Below are 27,523 nucleotides of genomic sequence, written 5' to 3' on the forward strand. Positions count from 1 at the left end.
TTGTTCCCCTGGAAATGGAACAAGGGAAAGACAAAGCACAAGCAAGCAGCAGCCCTGGCAAATTCCTTGCCAGGAACTTTCCTAGGAGCAGCTGCAGAAATCCTCCCAAAACGAAGCCCTCATCCTGGAAAGTGACTTCAGGAACTCTGGAAATGCTTTCCAAGGTGATCCCCATCACCTTTATTTCCAGCAGCTTGCTTTGCCTTTCCATTTCTAAAGGCTCAGCAGGCAAAGCTCCTGCACTGGCACCTCGAGAAAGAAATCAGAGCTGCCCCAAATCAAATTCCAGAACTGCAGCAGCTTTGTCTGGTGTGGAGGGAACAGGGGGAATTGGGAAGATGCTGTCCCAGCCAGACTGGCTTTTCTGGAATGAGCTTTAAGGTATGAATGGGAACAGAGCAGGGAGTCATTCCTGTCTCACACTGCTCCCAAACCACCAGGGCTCCTCTCACTGCTCTGCAGCAGCTCCCCATGGAAATGAGCAGCCCCAAGAGCCAACGCTGCCTGCCCAGCCAGTCCTGCCCAGGTGAAAATGGGTGTGGGAGCAGTGGAAAAAGGATTCCAGGACTTCTCCAGCACCATCACATCCCAGGAATTCCCCTCCTGCCAACAAAGCAGGAGCAAAGCAAGGGATAGCTGCTCTGCAGGGCTGGGGAGAGGATGGGAAGGGAAATCCCCCCACCTCTCACCCCCTGTGCACAGGCAGAGCTGAGGAAGGAGCCTCTCCCTCCTGCACCTCCCCTTCTTTTATATGACCAAGCTTCTCCAAGTCTCACTTCCCAAGAATGCTGCCCGGGGCTGGGGTGTGGGAATTGGTGCTGTTGGAGAGGAACAGCTCCTGAGCACTCCCTGGCAGTCCCAGAGCTCCTGAGCCAGGCACCAAACCCAGCTCTGGGCTCTCGAGGACTGGCCTTGGTTAAGGGCTCTGCAGAGCCCTGAGCCTGCCCTGCATTTCTCTGTCTCCAGAAGCAGCAATCCTTGGATTGACTGATGAACTTCCTCCTGATGCCAAAGCAGTGCCCACACAACATCAACTGACCTGGCAGTCAGTTTATTCAAGTTTATTCAAGTTAAACTCTTTCAGACCTGCAGTTTCACCCAAGACCACCTCATAAATGCAGAATGGAGAAACAACTGGAATTGGGACAGCTCCCCCTGAAATTAGTCCATAATTGCTTTTTCCTGTACTTGTTTTCTTCAGGTAAGGGACACCTAACCCTTCTCCTAATCCAATATAAAAGGCTGAAATGAGGTAGAGGAGATAGCACATTGACAGAGACACACTTGATTGTGATTTTAATGAAGTTACCTGGAAGTTTTCTGAGATAACACAGTGACCTGCAGAGCTAGATCAGCTCTGACAGCACTCCCTGCCTGAAGCAGCCTTCAAGTGCTTTTACTCTGCTCGTTTTGAAATATCCCACCCATGATATTTCACTTTTTCCAGCTGAAACTCAGTGAGTATCACAAAGTCATCAGATTTCATCATTGACAGGACTCAAAATAAAATTAATAATCATCTTACTCCCAGTTTTTCTTTCCTTAACAGTATCTTTATGTTATAAGTGAAAAGGCATCACTTAACTATGCCTAAAATCAGTCACTGTTTGTGTCTGGAGTGGATTCCTAAAATTCTGGAGGAAAAAAGCATCAATTTTAATGTTTTCTGTCCTCATGGAGATAAAAATTCCCCCAAACTCACCCAAGCCAGGAGGACAACAAAGCAGCCAAAGCTGTGCTGGAGTGAAAGAGGTTAAAATTAAAAGTGAAAGCAGAGAGAAAAGCTGCCAGGGAAGCTGAGAGGAGCTTCAATAGGTGGCACTCGTCCCTCTCCCTTCTCCAGCCCTGCTCCAAGAGCTCTTTGGGATGGTGGAAGGACAAAGTCTGGACTTCCCAAGGTCACTGACAGCCCAGGGCCAAAATCATTGTCTCAAACAGCCTGGCCAGACACATCTGGGCTGCCCAACAGCTGCTCTGGGAAGCTCATTTTTCTTTTTCCCTTCCCTACATCCTATTTGGAAGTTATTTAACAATATAGGAATTTCTTTAGCAACAAACAGAGCAGGGGCTCACTCTAAAAACTCCTCTCCTGACTGAGAGGATGGAGAGACCAGGATGGGCCAGGCTGGGGGCAAGCTGGGCCAGTGGAAGGTGGCCCTGCCCATGGAACAAAATCATTCTTAAGGATTCTTCCAACCCCAAACCAGCCTGGGATTCCATGGGATGTGAATTCCATCTCCCAATCCAGTCCAAGCCTCAGAGCTGAGATCTGGGAGCTAAAACCTCCCCTGGGGCATGAGGCCACCATAGGAAAATGCAGTTTAACAGAGGGAGCTGAAATGAACCATTCCATCAACAAAAAACCCAAACCTCTTGTCACCCACACGTTCTATGAAAAATCCTTTCCTTGGGATTTTCCCTCCTGAGAAGCTGAGAGGCCTCAGGAACAAACTGCAAACAATTCTTATCTGCTGCTGTGGGTGCAGCAGGTGGAGCTGGGATTGGTCTCTGTGGTTGTTTCTGATCAATGGCCAATCCCAGCCCAGCTGTCCAGACTGTCTGGGTCACAGACAAACCTTTGTCATTCATTCCTTCTCTATTCTCAGCCAGCCTTCTGCTGGAATCCTTTCTTCTGTTCTGTTAGTATGGTTTTAATGTAATATAGATCATAAAATAATAAATCAGTCTTCTGAGCATGGAGTCAGATCCTCATCTCTTCCCTCATCCTGGGACCCCTGAGAACACATCCACACCTGCCCATGGAACAAAATCATTGTTCAGGATCCTTCCAACCCCAAACCAGCCTGGGATTCCATGGGATGTGAATTCCATCTCCCAGTCCAGTCCAAGCCTAGGAGCTGAGATCTGGGAGCTAAAACCTCCCCTGGGGCATGAGGCCACCATAGGAAAATGCAGTTTAACAGAGGGAGCTGAAATGAATCATTCCACCAACAAAAAACCCAAACCTCTTGGGGTTTTGAGAGTGGCCAAATGCTTCCCTTCATTTGGGAAGATCTTTGTCCATAAAATATTGTCAGAAATGCTGCTCCACAAGGAGAAACAGAACTTTCATAAAGGTGAATTTCTCTGGAAAAATGGTGGCCACAACATAAAGACACAGAGCTGGTAAGGACTGCAAAAAACCCTGGGGAGAGTAAGTTTCCATTTCAAAACATCTCCAATCTGGGGTTTCAAAACAAGAACCAAAAACTTATCACAAACTTGGAGAAATTATGTGAAAGAGTTTGTGTCCAGTCCAGGCCAATATTCAGGCCAGAAATTGATGATTGCTAAATATAAAAGGAGATATTTTTGGAGAGCAACCAAGTTGTGAGGAAGAGGAAAGAGAAGCTGATGCCTCACCTACTGCCCTGAAAGGTAATTTCAGTTTTAAGTTCATTTAAGAGATGAAAATGCTACTTTGAGAAAGAGATATTTGATATCATGGGAGATCATGGCATTAATTAGCAAATTACAGCAGAACAAATGACACTCATTCTCTCTCCTGATAATCTGAATTTTGTTGAATATACAAAGGTGAGAAGGTTGGGTTTATGAATGAAAGAGAGAGCTGAGAGGTTGATGTCACCACAAATTAATTTCTTTCCATTAGAACAATTCCCTCCATGAGCACTCTGCCCCTTCAAGCCACTCACACACTTCAGGAAATTCTGGCTCCTGAAATAAAAATTTCAAGAGGTGAGAACAAACAGCCACCAAAGCCACTCCTCCTCTTCCTGCTGTCACTCCAGCCCTCCCTGTTATTCCCTCGGCAGTGGCCAGCCCCCATCCAGTCAGCAGAGAGGAAAATATCAGTGCAGCATTTCTCCTTGGAGGGCTTGGAATAGTTTGGTGCCTTCCAAAGCAAACAGCAGAGCTCTGCAGACATTCCAGAGAAACCTGGGAGCAGCAGACAAAAGGCAGGGCAAGGAAGGAAAGATGAGTGGGAGCTGCTCCCAGGGATCCTGGGCACGGGGACAGCATCTGCAGGAAGCCTGGGGGAAGTCAGAGCTCCCACGAGGAAGTTCTGTTTGCTTCTGGGAAGTCAGAGCTCCCATGAGGAAGTTCTGTTTGTTTCTGGGAAGTCAAAGCTCCCACAAGGAAGTTCTCTTTGTTTCTGGAAGTCCAAACTCCCATGAGGAAGTTCTCTTTGTTTCTGGAAGTCCAAACTCCCATGAGGAAGTTCTGTTTGTTTCTGGAGTCAAAGCTCCCACAAGGAAGTTCTGTTTGTTTCTGGGAAGTCAAAGCTCCCATGAGGAAGTTCTGTTTGTTTCTGGAAGTCCAAACTCCCACGAGGAAGTTCTGTTTGTTTCTGGGAAGTCAGAGCTCCCACGAGGAAGTTCTGTTTGTTTCTGGAAGTCAAAGCTCCCATGAGGAAGTTCTGTTTGTTTCTGGAAGTCAAAGCTCCCACGAGGAAGTTCTGTTTGTTTCTGGAAGTCCAAACTCCCATGAGGAAGTTCTGTTTGTTTCTGGGAAGTCCAAACTCCCATGAGGAAGTTCTGTTTGTTTCTGGGAAGTCAGAGCTCCCATGAGGAAGTTCTGTTTGTTTCTGGGAAGTCCAAACTCCCACGAGGAAGTTCTGTTTGTTTCTGGGAAGTCCAAACTCCCATGAGGAAGTTCTGTTTGTTTCTGGGAAGTCAGAGCTCCCACGAGGAAGTTCTCTTTGTTTCTGGCCACTGCCAGGCTGGGGCAGAGGGATCAACACAGAGATGTCCCAGCAAACGTTTCCTGTCCTTAACCCACAGCACCTCCAGCACTCTGTGGGGAAGCAGCACCAGGCAAAAACGAGCCCAGGGCTCTGGTGATCCTGGCTGAGCTTCAGATCCCCAGGATCAGCCCCAGACCCCTGCTGTTCCTGCTGTTCCCTGCGAGGGTGGCAGCAGCAATGACAAGCTGCAGCAAGCCAGCTCTCCCCGAGACAGGTTTCCATCCAGGCACCTTCCAAAGGTGTTTACAGCTCCTGAAGGAACACTCTCACACCCTCAGGAACGTGACTATCATATTACTTTGCTTTTTTTTAAAAAAAAAAAGAAGTGTGTGATTCAAAATTCCAGAGGAAACGAAGAGATCTCACAGAAAGAACAGGACACACCTCCCCAGCTGCTCCAGCTTTTCCTGACATGCCTGGGTTGGTTTAAACTCTTCAGGGTTGGTGTTGTTTGGTTATTTTTTCGTGTTTCTTGCTCTGACAGCATCACTCTGTATTCCAGAGGTGGGTTAAGGAGCTGGAGCACGGCCATGAACACCTGGCAGTTTTATTGCAGTGGAATGATAAAGCTGATGATTCTGGAAGAGTCACTGCATCCAAAATCCCACAGCAGGTTTAGCAATTTGCTGAACAGATTAAAATCAGAAAGTGTCACAGACTGCCTTAAACATGAATTAAATAAAATAAAAGAACAGTAAAGGAAAAGAAAGGCAACCCATGGCTGGAGTAATGGAAATAAGAGTTGGAAATAAGAAATGCAGCCAGATTCAGCCCAAGTCCAAGGGGCTGAAGATGCTGATTGGATCCAAAAAACCAATTTGTGAATCCTTATTGCCTTCTAGATTCTAAGGTCTGAATGCAAACATCTCCAGGAGTGGAAGTGGAAAAAGTCCCTGGAGCAGGGGAATTTCACAGCCCCAGGAGTGAAGAGCTGGCAAAGCTGAGGGAGCACAGGGGCCCCTCATGGTGTAGGGATGGGAACATCCATCCATCCATCCATCCTTTGGTGTGGTGATGGGAATGTCCATCCATCCCATGGTGTGGTGATGGGAATGTCCATCCATCCCCTGGTGTGGTGATGGGAATGTCCATCCATCCCGTGGTGTGGTGATGGGAATGTCCATCCATCCCCTGGTGTGGTGATGGGAATGTCCATCCATCCACCCCGTGGTGTGGTGATGGGAATGTCCATCCATCCCTTGGTGTGGTGATGGGAATGTCCATCCATCCCTCGGTGTGGTGATGGGAATGTCCATCCATCCCTCAGTGTGGTGATGGGAATGTCCATCCATCCCGTGGTGTGGTGATGGGAATGTCCATCCATCCCCTGGTGTGGTGATGGGAATGTCCATCCATCCCTCAGTGTGGTGATGGGAATGTCCATCCATCCCGTGGTGTGGTGATGGGAATGTCCATCCATCCATCCCGTGGTGTGGTGATGGGAATGTCCATCCATCCCTTGGTGTAGGGATGGGAATGTCCATCCACCCCGTGGTGTGGTGATGGGAATGTCCATCCATCCCTCAGTGTGGTGATGGGATTGTCCATCCATCCCATGGTGTGGTGATGGGAATGTCCATCCATCCATCCCTTGGTGTGGTGATGGGAATGTCCATCCATCCCATGGTGTGGTGATGGGAATGTCCATCCATCCCATAGTGTAGGGATGGGAATGTCCATCCATCCCTTGGTGTGGTGATGGGAATGTCCATCCACCCATCCCTTGGTGTGGTGATGGGAATGTCCATCCATCCCGTGGTGTGGTGATGGGAATGTCCATCCATCCCTTGGTGTGGTGATGGGAATGTCCATCCATCCCATGGTGTAGGGATGGGAATGTCCCCATCAGGATGGGTGGGGACATTCCCATCCCAAACTCATCACTGCCCAGGAGAGCAGGGTCACCCCCTCTCTGGGACAGGGAACAGGTTCACATCCTCTCACTTATTTAAATTATTCAGAAATATTTTTCCATTTCTGGCAAAAGGAACCCCTACAATCAATGAGGGAGAATATGGCCCAGACTTTCCTGCAGGTACAAACCCCTTTGGGAGCTGTGCCCTCCCTGCCAGGAGCACCCAGTGCCACCTCCACAGGTGCCAGATTTCACATTTTCCAGCCCAAGCTGAGAGCTGAAGCAGGATGGAAGGGCAGCTCTGGCTGCTCCTGGGCTGCAGAGCCTTTCCAGGCTGAGGAAATCCCTGCTGAACACCTGGGTCAAAGCCCTCAAAGACAGCTCCAAACCCTGTCCCTGCTGCTCAAACCCCCAGGAAACCCTGCCTGGCTTAGGAGGGAATGCCTGAGTGGGTCAGACCCCTCAAAGACAGCTCCAAACCCTGTCCCTGCTTCTCCCCAGGGCCTGAGGGCAGCGCAGCCCCCCTGGCCTGGTTCAGGCCTGACCTTCAGCCCCTGGCAGAAGGAGCAGCTCAGATGGTCACAGCCCAGCAGTGACACCTGCACAGGTGCCAGATTTCACATTTTCCAGCCCAAGCTGGGAGCTGGAGCAGGATGGAAGGGCAGCTCTGGCTGTTCCTGGGCTGCAGAGCCTTTCCAGGCTGAGGAAATCCCTGCCTGGCTTAGGAGCTGAATGCCTGAATGGGTCAAAACCAGCTCCAAACCCTGTTCCTGCCTCTCCCCGGGGCCTGAGGGCAGCACAGCTCACCTGGTGGCCCTGCTCACCTGGCAGAAGGAGCAGCTCAGGTGGCCACTGGGGCTCGGCAGGGACACCTCCACGGGTGCCAAACGGAATAAATGATAATTTTCCAGCCACTAGCACGCTACAAGCTGAGAACTGAAGCAGGATGGAAGGGCAGACCCTGCTGCAGAGCCAACCATGCAGATCAGGGGAAGGGAAAAGCCTGGGATTCACAGACAGGAGAAGCAGGAGCTGCCCAGGGGGAGGCTGCAGCTTTGGCTTACCATACGTCTCGGATCTACTCTCCTCAGAACTAGACTTTGTCTTCTTGGAGGAGCTATCTGCACGAGAGCAGGAGAAAAGGAGAGAGAGATATAGAAAATATGGAGACCAAACATGAGGAAAAAATAAAAATAAAAAAAACAAACTTCATGAAAAAAAACAAACAAACAAACACAGACTCGGATTTATCGGGTTAAATCGTGCAAAACACAAATAAGATGTGAACAAAACACAGGTGGAACATTTGGAATAAGGGTGAATAATACAGGGAGACACAGGTAACAGCACACAGAATCTGTTACAGGAGCTAGGACACGACCACAGGAGCTCTCTGCAGTAAAACAGATAAAAACCAGTCCAAGCACAAGGCAGGGTTCCTCCCAGAGTCAATACCCAGCAGTTCAGCATCCTCAATTCACCCCTCAAATAAAAGAGAAGGGTTTTCTGCATGGCAGAGCTCCCTATCAAAGCACGGGGCCAGGTAACAGCTTTCAACTCTGCAAATTAAGATTACAGGATTCCTCAAGTTTGTCTCTGGAGAAATTAAATTCCTTCCACAAAATGAAAGCCTGAGAGCTCCCCCACCCTGAAATAATTTTACATTACCTGTCCCAAAGGACAAAGGAAAAGAAGATGAGCACTAAACCAGTTTTTTCCCCATTAAATGGGCATTTAAAGCCCATTTTCATTTATTTTGTGCACACCAGAAGGACTCATGCAGCCAGGGGCAGAAACCATCACCAGGGTGGTTTATGAACATTTGTGCACAAAAATCCCCACAACCTCCCAGCTGTGCCCCCCTCCCAGTCACCCCCCAGACCCCAGGGAAAAGCCAGACAGGAAAAATGCACCTTGCATGGGGCCAGGAGGCTCAGGCAGGAATGCCAGGTGCAGGAATTCCATGGGGGAATGCTCCAGAGAGAACAAGAACCCTGTGTGCACCCTCACCTCCCTCACTTCACTAAAATCAAAGCAGGCTGAATCAAAGCAGGACAGCAAATCCTTTAAAATGAGGGAGCTTCTCTTCAAGTGCTCCACCTTGGGGAGCACAAATTCACTTTGCACGGGGTAAAGAGGGATCAAAATCGACAAAAGAACAAAAGAAACCCCCCAAAATTAAAACCCCAGCAGGGAAACTCAGCCCTGGCTGGGCCAAGCACATCTCCAATTTCAGATTGCACTAAAGAACTCCTCACAGCTAATTAGAGCCTTTGCCTCCTGACTCTGCTGAAAGTGGAAGTTGTTACAATTATTTACTGATACACTAATCCAGGTGGATGATGAGGGTGTTGAAAATCAAGCCCACATTCATTCCAGTGCCCACACTGCCTCTGCAGAACAACACAGCTCTGAAAACCACATTAAAACCATTTTTAATCCACTTCCCAGTGCTTTTGTTTGGGTTTTTTCCCCTCGGATTTTGGGATTTCACCTGTGGGATCGAAGTCGTGGGTGCTGCTGCAGCGTTCAACCTTCTGCTTCTTGTCTGCTGGAGACTCTCTGCTCAGAATGCTGCCGTGTCTGGGGCACAGAAAAGCAAAATATCCTCACTCCAGAGCCCCCAGGAGCTGCCTGAGCGCTCACCCAGAGCTCACCCAGCTCTGCTGCCCACCAGAAATTCACATTAAAGCGCAGGCATCGAGTTGCCTTAAAAAATTTATTCCCAGGCTGAATTCAGAGGGGAAAATGATCTCCCCTGCAATCTCTGGGAGTGGATCCAAGGCTCCAGGAGCTCCAGAATTGGTAACAGCAAGTGCATTCTCTTCAGCACTCAGCACCAGCCCGTATTTTATCTTAAAAGCCAAATAAATGTAATGAAAAAACCCTCCTGAAATCTTAAATCTCCCAGCAAACTTTAAATATTTCAGCCTGCCAAAATTAAAGATTCAGGATGTCCCCAGAAGGGAAGCACCTGCACCAGCAGTGTCCCCCTCCTTCCCTGACCACCTCAAAGCTCAGGTAAGTGAGCCCCCAGGCACGTCACAGAATGCAAATGGTCACCCCATGCCAAGGACACCACCAATAAATCGATTTTTGGCACCTCATCCCCACCTGGATATTGATTTCCTCACATCTGTAATGGGCACTACAAGCTGTGTTTGTATCTATATATTTTTAAAACTTTTAAAAGCATTCCCCCTGCAAAAATGCTGCAGCATCATTTACAATAAAGAGAAAAAAGCAAATTTCAGGAACTCACCTCGAAGGTTTTTTGAGAGGAAACCTGAAAAGGAAAAAAAAAAAGAAGTTAAATAAGCTTATTTTTCAATATTTGGTTTTATACCAACATTAGTGCTTATAAACCAACAGTAATTTTACACTTCTGTGGTACCTTCACAAAAAACAATCTCTATTTTCATGGAACTCCATGAACTTGCCATCTCTGAGACAAAGCTGAAATTAAATTACCTATTCCAAGTAGGATTATACCCACAGATAACAAAAGTACAAACCCAGAGCTGAAGGGAGAACCAAGAAAATTTGTGTTTTTAACTGAGGAAAACGCAGGATTTATGAATCCAGGATTTTTTTTTCCCCTTGGATTCCTGACAGAACAAGGTGGTGCCATCCACCAAAACTTCTGCTCTCATGAAACACATGATTCCTCCTCTGGCCTGCAAGTTCAGCTCCATTCCTACTCCATTTATGTTTGAGATCCTTCACTAGGAAGGCAAAACACACATTGCAAGGCAAGAGCAGGTAATTTAATCACTTTTTGTTCTAATGAAGGCTCTGCAGATGGTTTCTAGCTGATCATTCCCCCCTATATATAAAATAATTGCATTTTCTCCTATTTATACACATTTTTCAGGAAGTGCTGGGTGAGGGATTAGAGGGAAGAAATTCAAGCCCAAACAACTCAAACACCACAGAGGTGAGCAGGGCAAGAAATGACCTTTTCTTTTTACACTTTATTTTAGGCTTTCAGTTGAAACACACCAATTTGTTCATGACCAACAGTCCCCAAATCTGGATTAGAAAAGGACAACAGGAGAGGGACTGGAATTCCCAAATTCTCTGGGATTCAAGGAGGAGCAGCAGCTCTGCCTCAGGGCCAGGCAGCACTGACAGAACCAGAGCTCACAGCCCCCAGCTGTGCCAAGGGAAATACAGGCTGGATAGCAGGGAAAAGTTCTTTACAGAAAGGTGATAAAGTTCTGGAATGTTCTGCCCAGGAGGTGGTGGAGTCCCCATCCCTGGGTGTGTTTAACAAAGCCTGGATGTGGCACTGGGTGCCAGGGTTGAGTTGAGTTGTTGGGGCTGGCTTGGACTGGGTGATCTTGATGGTCTCATCCAACCTGGTCATTCTGCAAAATTCTGCAAAATTCTGCAAAATCTCTGAATGCTGTGAAGAGCTCCAAAGCCAGGCTCAGGTGAAAGGAGGCTGGAGCCAAGGGGGGTTTGGAATCTCTTCCCAAATGAGTGAAAGGTGAGAGGGAACAGCCTCAGGCTGGGCACAGCAGGGATTTCTCCCTGAAGGGGCTGCTGGACACCAGGAGGGGCTGGAGTGCCCATCCCTGCATTTCTGTGATGCTGAGCTGAGCCACAGCCCCATCCCACAACCAAACCATTCTCCCACAGTTTGCCAGACCATTCCAACCAAGATTCCTGGGCTGGCAGCACAAAACTGCCCCGAGTGCTCCTCCTGCCACCTCCTCCCCTCCACAGCTCCACCTGGAGTGGCCCAGGCAGGAAGAGCCCAGTCCTAAAGCTCCAGCAGCTCCCTCCCCACCACCTGAGAACCCCGAGTGGCTGCACAGAGCCAGCCTAAGCCCTCTCCTGGAGCAAGAGCTGTGCCATCAAGGGTGGATCCACCCAAAACTGGCCAGCTCCCACATGCCAAGCCCCTGTGCAAACATGCACTAATATGGAACTCCACAACGAGCATCTGATGACACATTAGGCAAGGGAAATTAAAATGCTGTCTGCCTGTTCCTGAAAATAATTATCCACAGCAAGACACTTGCCATCTTTCAGATAACAGCGTTGAATTGAGCTGAACTACAACAGCAGCTCCCAAATTAAGGGGGTAGATAGGGCCTGTGATTGCATAAACAGCAAAAAGTTAATTAATTGAAGGCAAGAAGTGGCAATCCTCCTTCCTCCTGCCCCCAAAAGCTCTATTTTAATCGTAAAAGCCTGGGAAATCCACTCTGAATCCAGTAAGAAACATCCTCTCCTCATTCTGCTCTACCTGCAAAGCCACAGCTCTGCAGCAGGCCAAGCCCCAGTCACCATTCCAGCAGGGGAGGAGGACTTGGTGCAGGACAGACACTGCCTGAATCCCAAAACAAAGCAAACAAAAGTCATCTCAGCCCAACCTAACCCTGCCTGAACCCTGAGCAGCCAGCAGATGCAGAGCAATCAGGTGTTTCACTGGAAAGCAGAAAAGAGGGGAAAAAAAGGAATCCAGGGAAAGACAGGAAAAGATGCTTGGGATGAATTACAGCCATTTTTTTATGATGCAATTGAACTCTTGAGCTGCATAAAAAACCCCTAATATCACTGCTAAGTATTTTAATGAAGCATTTCAGTGACAAAGTTGATCCCACAGAGGTTTTTACCAGCACCCAGAACTGCTGCAGCATCAGGCAGAGCTTGTGGACAACACAAAGTGAGTTCACTGCTGGACCTCTGGGCTGGTTCAGAGCTCTTTATTATCTCTGAAACACTCATGTCCTATTTTCCAGCTCCAGAAGCTGTGCAAAACCTTTCTGCTTATTACACTAGGCTGGTGATTAATTATTTAGGAAGGAACTTTAAAGTTTTTGTAAACAAAGCAGCGCTGAAAACACCGGAACCTTTTTCAGCGCTCTGACGTTAGCGGTGAACGTCCAATTCCTGTGGGGTGGGAGCCAAAATCCCCCATTCCCACCCCACAGCTGGGCCCACAGCTGGATGGCACAAGGGGCCAGGACCCAGCTGGCTCTGGGGAATCCTCCTGCCTGGGAAGGGACCCCATTCCAGGGCTGTGCCCCCATCCCAGGCAGTGCTGGAGCCCCTCGGCTTGATGGAGGCAGGGAGAGGGTGGGGAGAAAAGGAGGAGGCAGGGACAGAGATGGACACAGGGACACTGTGGGATCAGGGATGGACACAGGGACACTGTGGGATCAGGGATGGACACAGGGACAGGATGGGAACAGGGATGGACACAGGGACACTGTGGGATCAGGGATGGACACAGGGACACTGTGGGATCAGGGATGGACACAGGGACACTGTGGGATCAGGGATGGACACAGGGACACTGTGGGATCAGGGATGGACACAGGGACACTGTGGGATCAGGGATGGACACAGGGACACTGTGGGATCAGGGATGGACACAGGGACAGGATGGGAACAGGGATGGACACAGGGACACTGTGGGATCAGGGATGGACACAGGGACAGGATGGGAACAGGGATGGACACAGGGACAGGTTGGGATCAGGGATGGACACAGGGACAGGTTGGGATCAGGGATGGACACAGGGACAGGATGGGATCAGGGATGGACACAGGGACACTGTGGGATCAGGGATGGACACAGGGACAGGATGGGATCAGGGATGGACACAGGGACACTGTGGGATCAGGGATGGACACAGGGACACTGTGGGATCAGGGATGGACACAGGGACACTGTGGGATCAGGGATGGACACAGGGACACTGTGGGATCAGGGATGGACACAGGGACACTGTGGGATCAGGGATGGACACAGGGACAGGATGGGAACAGGGATGGACACAGGGACACTGTGGGATCAGGGATGGACACAGGGACAGGATGGGAACAGGGATGGACACAGGGACAGGTTGGGATCAGGGATGGACACAGGGACACTGTGGGATCAGGGATGGACACAGGGACACTGTGGGATCAGGGATGGACACAGGGACACTGTGGGATCAGGGGTGGAGACAGGGACAGGTTGGGATCAGGGATGGACACAGGGACAGGATGGGAACAGAGATGGACACAGGGACACTGTGGGATCAGGGATGGACACAGGGACACTGTGGGATCAGGGATGGACACAGGGACAGGTTGGGATCAGGGATGGACACAGGGACACTGTGGGATCAGGGATGGACACAGGGACACTGTGGGATCAGGGGTGGACACAGGGACAGGATGGGAACAGGGATGGACACAGGGACACTGTGGGATCATGGATGGACACAGGGACAGGATGGGAACAGGGATGGACACAGGGACACTGTGGGATCAGGGATGGACACAGGGACAGGATGGGAACAGGGATGGACACAGGGACAGGTTGGGATCAGGGATGGACACAGGGACACTGTGGGATCAGGGATGGACACAGGGACAGGTTGGGATCAGGGATGGACACAGGGACACTGTGGGATCAGGGATGGACACAGGGACACTGTGGGATCAGGGATGGACACAGGGACAGGTTGGGATCAGGGATGGACACGGACAGGATGGGATCAGGGATGGACACAGGGACAGGCTGGGATCAGGGATGGACACAGGGACAGGTTGGGGAGCAGAGATAGGTTGGTGAGCAAAGAAGGAGGCAGGGAGAGGTGGGAGCAGGGATGGATGCAGGGACACACTGGGGAGCAGGGATGGATGCAGCAGATGATCCCAGCACAGTCTCTGGGCGCTGCACAACCACCACTCCCCACCCTCTCCTGCCTTCCCTTTGCTTCACAGGGATTCCCTAAAATCCCTGGAGAAGGAAAAGGATGGGCTTTGTCCAGCCAGGCTGAAGGTGAAGCTCTCCAGCCCCCCAAGAATCTCCCCTCCTGGATCTGAAATCACCCCCGGGCACTGAGTTATGAAATCACAGCAGTTTCAGGTGGAAGACTCAGCTCAGCTGAGGCTCCAACACTGATCCTTGCACTCAGATTTCTCCCACTTCCCTGCCTGAACACCACCTGGAAGTCATTCCCCATTTCCCAAACACTGTGCCACTCCAGCAGGAAGCAGAGTGAAAATGGATCAAACCCAATCCAAGATCACAGAGGAGCTCCTGGGAGTTCATCTGTGCTTCACTGCAACTGATCTTCACTTGGAAATTATATTAAATTTGAAAGCAGCCCTGAAAATCCCCTCACCGTGCTACAGCACCCAACATAATTCAAATTAAAATATATTTCACCTCCTACAGTAAACAGCAGCAAGAAGGCAGAGCAGGGTGTGGTGAACAGCTGGAGCCTTAATTCCAAATGGAGCTGGCAAGTTTAGGCTCCACGATAAAAACCCTGTAGACATTTTGTCTGATAACTGATGAACATCAGCACATTTTCAAACGAGTTGTTCCACTCTCCCAAACACCAGCACCAATTAAAAGCCAAGGCAGATTTTGTTTTTTAAAATGCTGGGTCTGAATAATTTGAGTCATTTAAATGCACCAAATGACTAAAAGTGTGTCCTCTTAGTCATGCTGCATTAGGAAAATCTGTTTAAGTGAGGAAAATACACCCACAAGTAGCAACAGCGTGGATTAAACACTGGATTTCAGGTTAGCTCACACACAGGCACCACCAGTGCCCAATAACCACCTTGAAGCCCAGCAGAAAAAGGAGATTTGAAGAATTAATGTGTCAGAAAAAGAGGAGAGCAGGGAGGATTCCCAGCTTCCAGCAGTACAAAGCATTCCATTCTAGCCCGGGAGGATGAAAATACAGCTGACCAGAAATAGCACAGCACCCAGATAACCATGTTGGGTTTTGGGTTTTTTTTCCCCTCCCCTACTAAAATATTACCAGAATTCAAGTATCTGCTATCTCCAAAACTGATCAAAGAGAAAAATATTTAGATTCAGACAAGGGCCTCAACCTTGGAAATATTTATTCATGTGCCTAACTTTAGTTCCAGGACTGCTCACATGCCTGAAATGAAGCCTGTGTGTGTTTGCAAGGAGAAATCACTCCAACTTGTGCCCAGATGAGTAAGAAATGTTGTGAAACCCATGCAGAAGAGAACAGCCAAAAAGTGCTTGCTTGACAGAACTAATCTTTAATTAGGAGATGAACAGTTGCAATAGAAGCTGCTTCAGTGCTTTATTAGTTTCATTTAAATAAGATGTTGCTTGTTGCAGAAAAACCCTCTGAATGAATTGTAAATTTCAAGGAAAAGCAGCCAACACAACTGATCATGCCAAATTCAGGAGGAGAAATAGTCCAGGGCTGATCATTGATCGGTTTTAGGGACATATTTAGGAGGAGAAAAGGAAAACCAAAGGTTTTCTCCAAGTCCCCCAATAAAAAAATCCAAATTCTGGCTTTTAAAAATCTCATCCTAATTCAGGAGGTTTCCACCAACTCCTGAGTCAACGAGAAGCCTTTGGCCACCATCAGCTCCATGGATTTTGGTGAAAAGTGATTTTAACTCACTCAGAATTCCAGAATGGTTTGGGTTGGAAGGACCTCAGAGCTCCTCCTGCCACGGCAGGGACACCTTCCCCTGTCCCAGGCTGCTCCAAACCCTGTCCAACCTGGCCTGGGACACTCCCAGGGAAGGCTGTTCAAGATTTTGGGAATGCTGAGCAGGATTGTTCTCTCCTCTTCTTCACACATCCCCAAACAGATCCTGGAAAAACCAAAGTCTGCTCCTGGCTGACAAGTAAAAAAATCTCTGAACAATTCCAGGACTATTCCTTACACATCCAGCTCCTTTAATACCTTTTAAACTTCATTTTCAACACCCTGATAGGACTTCACTGACAGCACTCAGAGAAATTATGCATTTTTATCTAAATCTAGGAGGTTTTAAATGCTCTTCAAGCACAGCAAGCATTGACACAAATGCTATTCTGCAAAAACCTCCCAGAATTTCACCTTGGAGGAGACAGAATGAAAGAAAAACAAGGCAGGGAATCTGTTTTCCAAGCACAGATGCACCAGAGCAGGATTTTAAAAGCCCTGAGGAAGGTTTCAGGGGACAGTTTTGTGTCCCAAGGAAGAGGGCAGTGGGAGAGCCAGAGGGGCTGAGACCCCCCTGACAGGGAAAACACAAAAGCAGCAAGTGAGAGAAAACACAGGCAGCACCTGCAGCTGCAAGCACGTCAGCCAGCCTGGGACAGCCCTGACCCAAGCCATCCCCTCCATCCTCCTCAGCAGGAGCAGCAGCTTTCTGCTGGGACATCTTTTCCACAGATCAAAGCTCGGGAAAACACTGAGTTTTTTCCCTCAATTAAAAAAAAAAAAAAACCAAGCCAAACCCATTGCATACTGATGGCAACAGAGTGGACACAGGGAGCAGGAAAACAGGGATCCAAATGGGATTCCTGGGAGCTGTCAGAGCCCAGGGATGGGCTTTGGGATTGCAGGGAGGCACTGAGAGCTCTGTGTTATTTTTGAGGAGTCCGAGGCAGCACAGCTGACACAGTGACTCATGGAGGAATCCTCCCTGGCATTATTGACCTTGCACTGCTGACAGCTCATGGACAGGAGTGCAGCCTTCAGACAAGAACATGGGAAACGTAGGGAAGTGACTGGAGAGCCCCCAGAGCCAACACCTTCTGTGCCAAACCCCCCTGAACACCCCCAGTGCTGCATTTGCCTCAATAAAACATCAGGAAATGCCTCCCACTCAATACCCCATCGTTTTTCAGGCCACTGATGTCTCCAGCCAGAACCAGAATAAGCCATTCCATTTTCCTTTTAGGAGAGACATTGCAGAGTAGCCAACAGAGCCCATCAGCATATTTCCTGATGGATCAGGAGATGGATCAATGCAAGGGACTGCTGCCATGGCAACCAACGTGCTGAGCAAAACACTTAAACTAGGTTAAGATGAATTTGATAAAAAAGCAAAGTCTGGAAGGCTGGCAAGTTCCATCTGTAAGATGGGGAGGGTCAGGGCTCCAAGGGGGAGGAATTTCTACAGGGAAGGAGAATTTCACTGGTGCCTTGCCTTCACAGCATGCTTCCTCTTTGAGCTTTCAAAAAATTAAATACCCATATACAGATTTCTCTGTCATACTGGTGGTTGAGGGATTCATGAAGAGGGGTGTAGAGAAGGTGGCAGCATGAGAAGGGAGCGAGAAAAGAGGGAAAAGAAACCAGCTTAAAATGATGACAGAAGAACAGAATGCAAAGATAAATCTTCTCCATGAAACAAACAGCAAGAATTGGGAGATTTGCCTCCACACGTGGAATTTCCTGATGATACAGGAATGCATCATCATGCTGTGTCCTGTAAAAATGACAAGCAGGCTACTCTGGGTTTACTACAGCCAGCTGTGGCTCTTTCCTCAGCGTCCTTCCCTGCAAAGCCCTGAGGTGGGAAGGGTTTCAGTCAGAACAGGAAGAAGAAAAGCATCTCCAGAGAAGTTCCATCCACAGTCCAGCCATTCACTCCCAGCCCAGGCAAGTGCCTCAGCTATTTTCCATGACACAAGCACTTGGATTTTTCCAAGAGCTGATGTCAGGGCTTTTCATGGAGAAAGAGCTGCATTTACTGGGCAGGCAAGGAAGGAGGGCTTCCCCAGCAGCCATCTCAATGTGCCCTTTGTGCTGCTCTGCCTCTCGGGCCAGGACCCTGCAAGAACTCTGAGTCCCCAAGAAACTCTCCAAGGGGAGGGCACAGGGACATGTCCAGCAGCCAGAGCTGTTCCTCCACTCCTGACTGCCTTCCAAGGCTCAGAAGCAGCAGCAGCTTTCCCTCTGCAGGCCCTGAGGTTGTCACACAAGGCCATTTATTGTTGAATTTCCCTGCCAGGGGCTGGAAGGAGCCAAATTAATGAAAACTGGGGAGGGGGCACTGGAGGGAACATAAATAAACCAGGCTGCTCGTGTTTCCTTAATGCTGCCTTTAGATTCAGCCTAAAAGTGAGATTTGAGTAATAGAGGTAAGGTTTGGCCACTGAATGTAGCTCAGAGCCAGCACAAAACCCGCTCAGAAATTGGTGGGGAATGGAGGTTGCCAAGTCCCAGGTGATTTCCTACTGGTTTCCCAACGTGACTGCTTACAAATGACTGAATCTCTGCTTGCACCTCTGGGAGAGAAAAAACTGACAGCTTCGAAATGGAAAAAATTAAAACACCACAAATGCTGAAAGAGGCCAAGTGTGGTTCTAAAAGGGCTTCCAGAAAATGTTATTATCACACAAATTTACACAAGATTTACACAGCAGAAAAGAAACATTCAGGATTTGTTCCTTTCCAAGCTTTTACTGCATGACCCATTTAATGCAAGTGACCAGGTACAGGAGAAAGGTCAAGCTTGTGATTTCAGAAGTTATGATCCAATTTTCTCACTCATTTATTTATTTTAAAGTAGGCCAGAGACAAATACTCCCAGGCCTAGAGAGCTCAAGCTTCCCTGTAACAAGAAAAAGCTGAAATATGTGGTTTGGCCATACTAGAAGAGCCCCAAAATATCCAATTTAATATAATAATTATATTTTCACACCATCTTCGCATCCTGAGCTTTTGCTGTTTGGAAGAAGGGAAGGAAGAGGGGTAGAACACGTTTGTTGTGATTCATTCCTCCAGCTTTCACTTCTGAAAAATTCTTTTAAACCCCTTTGCCCACAGCCTGAAAGAATCAAATGGAGCACTGGGGTTTCTTGCACAGACAGGGCGTGGAGTCCAAATTAACCTGCCCTCCCTAAACTGCAGCTAATTACAGGGAAATGAAATGTTTGCTTTGCTTGCCAATAATTGCAAAGCAGAGCTGGCTCGGTGGCAGCTCCTCCTCCACGACGTCTGCAAGAGCTTCCCAGTGAACTGCCCCAAAAAATCAAGGAATAAAGCAATTTTCTTTTCCTAAGCAGAGCAGAGAGACCCAAAGCAGTGCAGTGCCACGGGGTTTGCTTTCACCTGACACACACACACACACCCAGGGCTGGGATCACTGGGCTGCCCCAGCCTGGGAGCAGATTTTGCATTTCATTAGGCACCAAGCCTAGTTCCTTATTAATGCCATCCCCAGCTTGTGGTTGTTATGAACCAGCAACGAGCCTGGTGTGGAAACAGTCCTTAAAAACAGCAAAAGACAGCAATTAGACAGGGAGGAGAGGGAAAAAAAAGCCATCCCCAACACAGAGTGCACGTAATACAACTGGAAATGTAGCTTTCAAAATAGCATAATGCTGCCTCCAATTAGGCAGCTTGAAGTTTTGCAAATATATGTACAAGGTTCAGAGGCACAGAGGAGTATTTGGCCCAGAGTTCACATTTCTGGGGAGTGAGTGCAGTTGCCTGGCACAGGAACACCACACCTCCATGGCTTGGAAGTACTGAGAGTGCACCAAAGAACCCCCAGTAAGAGAAATAAATAATAATAAATTTATTTGGAAATTATAAGATAGGTAAATAATAATCAATTTATTACTCCTCCTGTGTGTCTTTCAAAAGATGTTTTCAAGAAGGGACAAGGCCAAGCTGTTGTGCTCCTCAGCACTGTCAGCTTTGCCTGGTTTAATGTGGCCACCAAGGTGAGCAGAGGAAAGGCTGGGAGAATTGGGATTGTCCAGCCTGGAGAAGAACTGGGATTCTTCAAAACTGGGAAAGGATGGGAGAATTGGGATTGTCCAGCCTGGAGAAGAACTGGGATTCTTCAAAATTGGGAAAGGCTGGGAGAATTGGGATTGTCCAGCCTGGAGAAGAATTGGGATTCTTTCAAAATTGGGAAAGGATGGGAGAATTGGGATTGTCCAGCCTGGAGAAGAATTGGGATTCTTTCAAAATTGGGAAAGGCTGGGAGAATTGAGATTGTTCAGTCTAGAGAAGAATTGGGATTCTTTCAAAATTGGGAAAGGCTGGGAGAATTGGGATTGTCCAGCCTGGAGAAGAATTGGGATTCTTCAAAATTGGGAAAGGATGGTAGAATTGGGATTGTCCAGCCTGGAGAAGAACTGGGATTCTTCAAAACTGGGAAAGGATGGGAGAACTGGGATTGTCCAGCCTGGAGAAGAATTGGGATTCTTTCAAAATTGGGAAAGGATGGGAGAATTGGGATTGTCCAGCCTGGAGAAGAATTGGGATTCTTCAAAACTGGGAAAGGCTGGGAGAATTGGGATTGTCCAGCCTGGAGAAGAACTGGGATTCTTCAAAATTGGGAAAGGATGGGAGAATTGGGATTGTCCAGCCTGGAGAAGAATTGGGATTCTTTCAAAATTGGGAAAGGCTGGGAGAATTGGGATTGTCCAGCCTGGAGAAGAACTGGGATTCTTCAAAACTGGGAAAGGATGGGAGAACTGGGATTGTCCAGCCTGGAGAAGAATTGGGATTCTTTCAAAATTGGGAAAGGCTGGGAGAATTGGGATTGTCCAGCCTGGAGAAGAATTGGGATTCTTCAAAATTGGGAAAGGCTGGGAGAATTGGGATTGTCCAGCCTGGCTTTGGGGTGACCTCACTGTGGCCTTGCAGGAGCTGAAGGAAAGATGGAGAGACTCCTTCCAAGGGCTGGGGTGGCAGGGTGAGGGGGAATGGCTCCGAACTGGCAGAGAGCAGGGTTAGGTTGGACACTGGGAAGGAACTGTTCCCTGGGAGGGTGGGAGGCCCTGGCACAGGGTGCCCAGAGCACCTGGCAGTGCCCAAAGTCAGGCTGGAGCACCCTGGGGCAGTGGAAGGTGTCCCTGCCCATGGCACTGGATGACTTTTAAGGTCCCTCCCAACCCAAACCACGCTGGGATTCTGTGATTTCCCCTGACACAGGTGCAGCTACAGCCTGACAGCACCAGCAGCACCTCCCCATGGATTTACACATTCCAGAGGCACTATCAGTTGGTCTGCCCTCCTGCACAGCCCAGAAGTTTCATTAATTACTCCTCTGACAAACGAGGTCAGCAGGGACCTTGTCTTCATTTAAACTTCCCTTCAGCCCTGGTGAGGTTGTTTTAAAGGTTCACGTGCCTTTACTGCTCTGGAAATGTAAACCAAGACTTGCCTGCTCATCAGAACCAGCAGTTTATGAGTTCAAAGCTAAGCAGACACTCAGCCCAAAAGCATTTCCAGCCCTGCCTTCCCTTCTCCCACTCAGTGAGGAACCTTTGGCCAAATTACACCCATTCTGCATGGGATGAGCAGACAACATCCCCACATCCACCCCTCTGACCTCTGCAGAGCTTCGAAATATTTCCCAGCTGCCATAAACTAATTTACAGTTAATATGTCTAAAACCACCCAAAGGCAAAGTGCTCCCAGTGGCTTAATTTACACCAAGGGAAAAATTGGATCCACAGCTTTAGAAAGGAAAGCTGCAGCACACAGAGAACCAAGAAATCATTACCACAGTGTTGCTTAACCTGTACTGTGTATTTTTAGCTCTTAGTCCTCCACAGCTAATTCTGCTCAAGTTTTACTCCTGTAGATACAAACACCAAGGGCAACCAAACTATTTGAGGCTAAATTCCAGCTAAATGAGCATTTCACCTTGCTGGCTTCCACGCCTCCCAGCAGGGTCCCTGTCCCAGCATTCCCTCAGATTTTAGAAGCATCCATGGAAAGTTTCTCCACCATACATTGCAGTTTTCCAAAAGAAGAAAATGTGATGTCAGCTGAGCTATAAAGAGATTAGCAGTGCTGTATTGTGGAGTTGGAGCTACCTCAGTTGTTTCAATGGCCTAAGAAAAAGAAAAAGACTTCTGGGACATGCAAACCTATTATTTCTGCCATAAATGCAGCTCTGGCCCATAAAACACGAGAGGAAAGATGCACATAGCACACATTGCATGAGGAGGGAAAAAATGTACACAGGCATCTGTGGCATGCTTTGCTCCTTCCCATTTCACCTCCCCTCCTCTAAACTACAGCATAAATCCAGAAATTCCAACTGGAGCAGAACACAGGACGAGGATTTCTCAGCAACATCAAGCCCTGTTTTTTCCACTGTAAAATGGAAGATAAAAATCCAGGAGTGAAGCTCTTTGTAAAATGGCTCAAGATCCTGAGAACAGCCTGTGAGTCAAACCCAGAGCTATTAATAGGCCTCTGGATGTGTTTGTATTAGTATTTGCCTCTTGGGACTCGTAAAATAAATAAAAATACAGGCGAAAGAGAAAAAGAAATCCAAACAAATATTTAGTCAGGAAAGTTCCCAGCTGCTAAAAGGTGACTGCAGCAAAATTCTCCAAGATATGAGGAAGGGGTATGGAGACAACCAAGGCAGCAGAAACAGCAATGCCAGATTGGAGCTGCTCCCCCACTGGGTTCAGTGACACCTTCAGCTCTCAGTGCCTCCCCCTCACCATGCAGCATGATGACAACTGCCAGCCCTCCCTGGCTGTATTTATATTTATATTTAAAAAAAAACAACAATTGCCCCCAGCATCTCAAACCTTTCCACATCACAATCTCATTTATTAGTACAAAACACTGCATTTCCTCTCAATGCTGATGGCTGGCACTGGATCAACACTGCCTCAAACCTGTCCACACCATCACTGGGACTGATACAATTTGTTTAAATTTTAGAACACTTTACAATAAAATAATAAAAAAGAAATACAACAGTGAAAAATGTATTCAGAAAAATAAACCCCACCCAACACACTGAGAGATGGTTGCCTGAGCACCAGCAGCTAATTTAACATCAACATGCATAAAATATCAACTTATCAAAAATCACATTCCCTGTGGCTGGTGAGGAGGCTCTGGGATGGAATTACTGGGAAATGGAAAGAAGGGAGTGCTGCCAGCATCGACATCCAAAGCATCTTTCCAGGCTCTCAAAACCTTTGTTCTGCAGCTCAGCCACCAAGACACAGCTTTTCCCAGCAAACACATTAAACTGCCCATTTTCACAGCAAAACCACAAAGGAGTAACTCAGGTTCACGCAGCAGCTATTAAAAGATGAAAGAAGGAATGAAAAAGGAGACAAACCTCCCCTCCCAGCTTTTTTTCCAAAAGGTAAAATCCTTTCTCTCTGCTCTGCATCCAAGCAGGTACTCCCGGCTCAGGGAATAGGAACAAAGGCTCCGTGTTACCTGTTCCACACAGCCGAGCAGGGACATCCCAAAGGGCCATGGCAGAGCTCTGATCCCAAATCCTCCTGCCCTGGAGCCTGGCGGGGCTCGGGGATCCTCGGGAGGAACCCGCGGATCGATCACTGACCAGGCAGGAAACTCCACCTCTCCTGGCCCACCTCCTCCCAGGCGGCAGCCGGGGCTGCGAGAGCAGAACTCAGCTTCCCCAGCTGTCCTGGGGCTGGAAAATATTGATCTGTATTTATATATTTGTGGAGGTTAGTCTTCTGTGCATCTACATGCCTGCATATAAATGTATGCATATATATATATATATATATATATATATATATATACACTCACATGTATATTTACATTAAATATATATTACGATATATTACATATTTAATATATCTTTATTTTATATATATATAATTTGATATGTATTTATCTTATATAAATAAAGGTATTTTAAATACATTTTATCTATTTTTATTTAATATTTCTATTTTATACTGAACCTAACCCTCTCCTGTCCCACCTCCTCCCAGGCAGCAGCAGCAGCCAGGGCTGGGATAACAAAACTCAGCTTTTTCAGCTGTCCTGGGGCTGGAAAATATTGATCTGTATTTATATATTTGTGGAGGTTTGTCTTCTGTGCATCTCTATGCCTGCATATAAATGTATGCACACATATATATATATATATATATATATATATATATATACAAACACACACACTCACATGTATACTTACATTAACTATATATTATGATATAATACATATTTAATATATCTTTATAATATATAATTTTATATGTATGTATTTTATATATATAAAGATATTTTTAATACATTTTATCTATTTTTATTTAATATTTCTATTTTATACTGAACCTAACCCTCTCCTGTCCCACCTCCTCCCAGGCAGCAGCAGCAGCCAGGGCTGGGATAACAAAACTCAGCTTTTTCACCTGTCCTGGGGCTGGAAAATATTTATCTGTATTTATATATTTGTGGAGGTTTGTCTTCTGTGCATCTATATGCCTGCATATAAATGTATGCATATCTATATCTATATCTATATCTATATCTATATCTATATATATATACACACACACACACACACACACACACTCACATGTATACTTACATTAACTATATATTATGATATATTACATATTTAATATATCTTTATAATATATAATTTTATATGTATGTATTTTATATATATAAAGATATTTTTATTCCATTTCATATATTTTTATTTAATATTTCTATTTTATACTGAACCTAACCCTCTCCTGTCCCACCTCCTCCCAGGCAGCAGCAGCAGCCAGGGCTGGGATAACAAACTCAGCTTTTTCAGCTGTCCTGGGGCTGGAAAATATTTATCTGTATTTATATATTTGTGGAGGTTTGTCTTCTGTGCATCTCTATGCCTGCATATAAATGTATGCACATATATATATATATATATATATATATATATATATATATACATACACACACACACACACTCACATGTATACTTACATTAACTATATATTATGATATATTACATATTTAATATATCTTTATAATATATAATTTTATATGTATGTATTTTATATATATAAAGATATTTTTAATACATTTTATCTATTTTTATTTAATATTTCTATTTTATACTGAACCTAACCCTCTCCTGTCCCACCTCCTCCCAGGCAGCAGCAGCAGCCAGGGCTGCTGGGATAACAAAACTCAGCTTTTTCAGCTGTCCTGGGGTATGGAAAGTATTTATCTGTATTTATATATTTGTGGAGGTTTGTTTTCTGTGCATCTCTATGCCTGCATATAAATGTATGCATATATATATATATATATATATATATATATACACACTCTCACATGTATACTTACATTAACTATATATTATGATATATTACATATTTAATATATCTTTATAATATATAATTTTATATGTATGTATTTTATATACATAAAGATATTTTTATTCCATTTTATCTATTTTTATTTAATATTTCTATTTTATACTGAACCTAACCCTCTCCTGTCCCACCTCCTCCCAGGCAGCAGCAGCAGCCAGGGCTGGGAGAGCAAAATTCAGCTTTTTCAGCTGTCCTGGGGGATGGAAAATATTTATTTGTATTTATGTATTTGTGGGTAGGTGGTGGATGGATGGGTTTGTTTTGTGTGCATCTCTATATGTGTATATAAATGTATGCACATATATATATGCATTATATATATTTTATATTAAATAGATCTGTAAATATATATTATATAAAATACATATAAATACATATTATATATAGACTCTATAACAGTATATTATATATAGACTATAGATATTATATATTATATGTATATATAATTTATATAAAATATGAAATAATAAATACAAATAATATATAATATTATAGATATGAATATCTGCAATATGAATACAACATATTATTTACTACATATTATTATATTGTATATTATATTATATATTGTTATTATGTATTATATATTGTTATTATATATTATATATTGTTATTATGTATTATATATTATGTATTATATATTGTTATTATATATTATAAATTGTTATAGCATATATTATATATTGCTATATTTATATTATATATTGTTATGTTTATATTGTATATAGTTTATATGTAGTATTATGTATTTTATATGTAGTATTATGTATTTTATATGTAGTATTATGTATTTATATGTAGTATTATGTATTTTATTGTGTATAATATATGAATAATATATAAAATAATAAAGAATAATATAGAATATATAGAATCTATAGAATATATATAGAACTACATTACTCTATATATAATATATACAGAATAATATATAAAATTAGAAATATAAACTCTTATATAGGAATATATAGATTTATGTATTATATATAAAGTATATATTCTATATATAGTATATAGAATTTGTATTTTCTATATATTATATTTTTTAAATATATAATTATATATAAAATTATAGATTTGAGTGCCTTCCTGCCAGGAAATGCCAGCACTGAGCCAAGGAGCTGCACCCCAAGGCCCAGGACAAAGCCTGGCAGAGGGCACTGAGATTTCCCCTCCAGGCACTGCAGGGTCAGGCTGTGCCACGCTGGGCACCGCTGGCATCCTGGGCAGAGCAGAGCCAGCAGCTGGAACACACCACATCTGGATGCCTCCAGCAGGGGGGAGGCCGGGCTCAGAAGGCAGCACTGCCCTGCCACTGCCACATTTTCTGGAAAAATCCCTTGGCCAAGATTTCCCCCCAGGAAGCTGAGAAGGGGCTGTCCATTAGCTGCACCCTTTTAAAGCACTAGTTTTCATTTTACTGCTCAAACAGATGGAAAAAACAGCTAAAATAAACGAATAATTAACTACTGTAACAATAAATCATCGGGCAAACTTTGTCCCTTTGTGTCATTTGCTTATCCTAAAAACAAAATGCACACACCAGGAAGAGAAGGGAGGCTGTGACAGAGATGGGTAAAGAGTATATTAGAGTATTTCTCTATATTAGTTAGAGAGTAAATTGCTTTTACTTATAAGCAAAAAACACATACCACCAAGAGAAAGGAGGCTGTGACAGAGATGGTTACTTATATATAATAAACTGGTTTTACTCTATAGATATAGAGTAAGTTGTTACCCCCTTACATATAGAGTAAATTGGTTTTACTTATTAGCAAAATGCACATACCATGAAGAGAAGGGAGGCTGTGACAGAGATGGGTGTAGAGTATATTAGAATATTACTCAATATTAGTTATAAATTGTTTTTACTTATTAGCAAAAAACACATACCACGAAGAGAAAGGAGGCTGTGACAGAGATGGTTACTTATATATAATAAACTGGTTTTATTCTATAGATATAGAGTAAGTTGTTACCCCCTTACATATAGAGTAAACTGTTTTTACTTATTAGCAAAATGCACATACCATGAAGAGAAGGAAGGCTGTGACAGAGATGGGTGTAGAGTATATTAGAATATTACTCA

General features: G+C 45.6%; 1 protein-coding gene across 2 annotated transcripts in view; it reads right to left on the reverse strand.

Annotated features, from left to right (window-relative positions):
* The window catches only part of ARHGEF12 (Rho guanine nucleotide exchange factor 12), a 96,988-nt gene that overhangs the window by 44,685 nt on the left and 24,780 nt on the right, over window positions 1-27,523 (reverse strand). Inside the window, exons 2-4 of one of the 2 annotated variants that reach the window (XM_059867368.1) lie at window positions 9,826-9,849; window positions 9,058-9,146; window positions 7,628-7,684 (exon numbers count right to left, since the gene is read on the reverse strand). In XM_059867368.1, coding sequence (XP_059723351.1) covers window positions 7,628-7,684; window positions 9,058-9,146; window positions 9,826-9,849 — 170 coding nt within the window. The remainder of the gene's footprint in view (window positions 1-7,627; window positions 7,685-9,057; window positions 9,147-9,825; window positions 9,850-27,523) is intronic. The other variant, XM_059867369.1, reaches the window with a different exon arrangement.

This window comes from Haemorhous mexicanus, chromosome 24 (genome assembly GCF_027477595.1).
Source record: "Haemorhous mexicanus isolate bHaeMex1 chromosome 24, bHaeMex1.pri, whole genome shotgun sequence".
NCBI classification, from domain to species: domain Eukaryota; kingdom Metazoa; phylum Chordata; class Aves; order Passeriformes; family Fringillidae; genus Haemorhous; species Haemorhous mexicanus.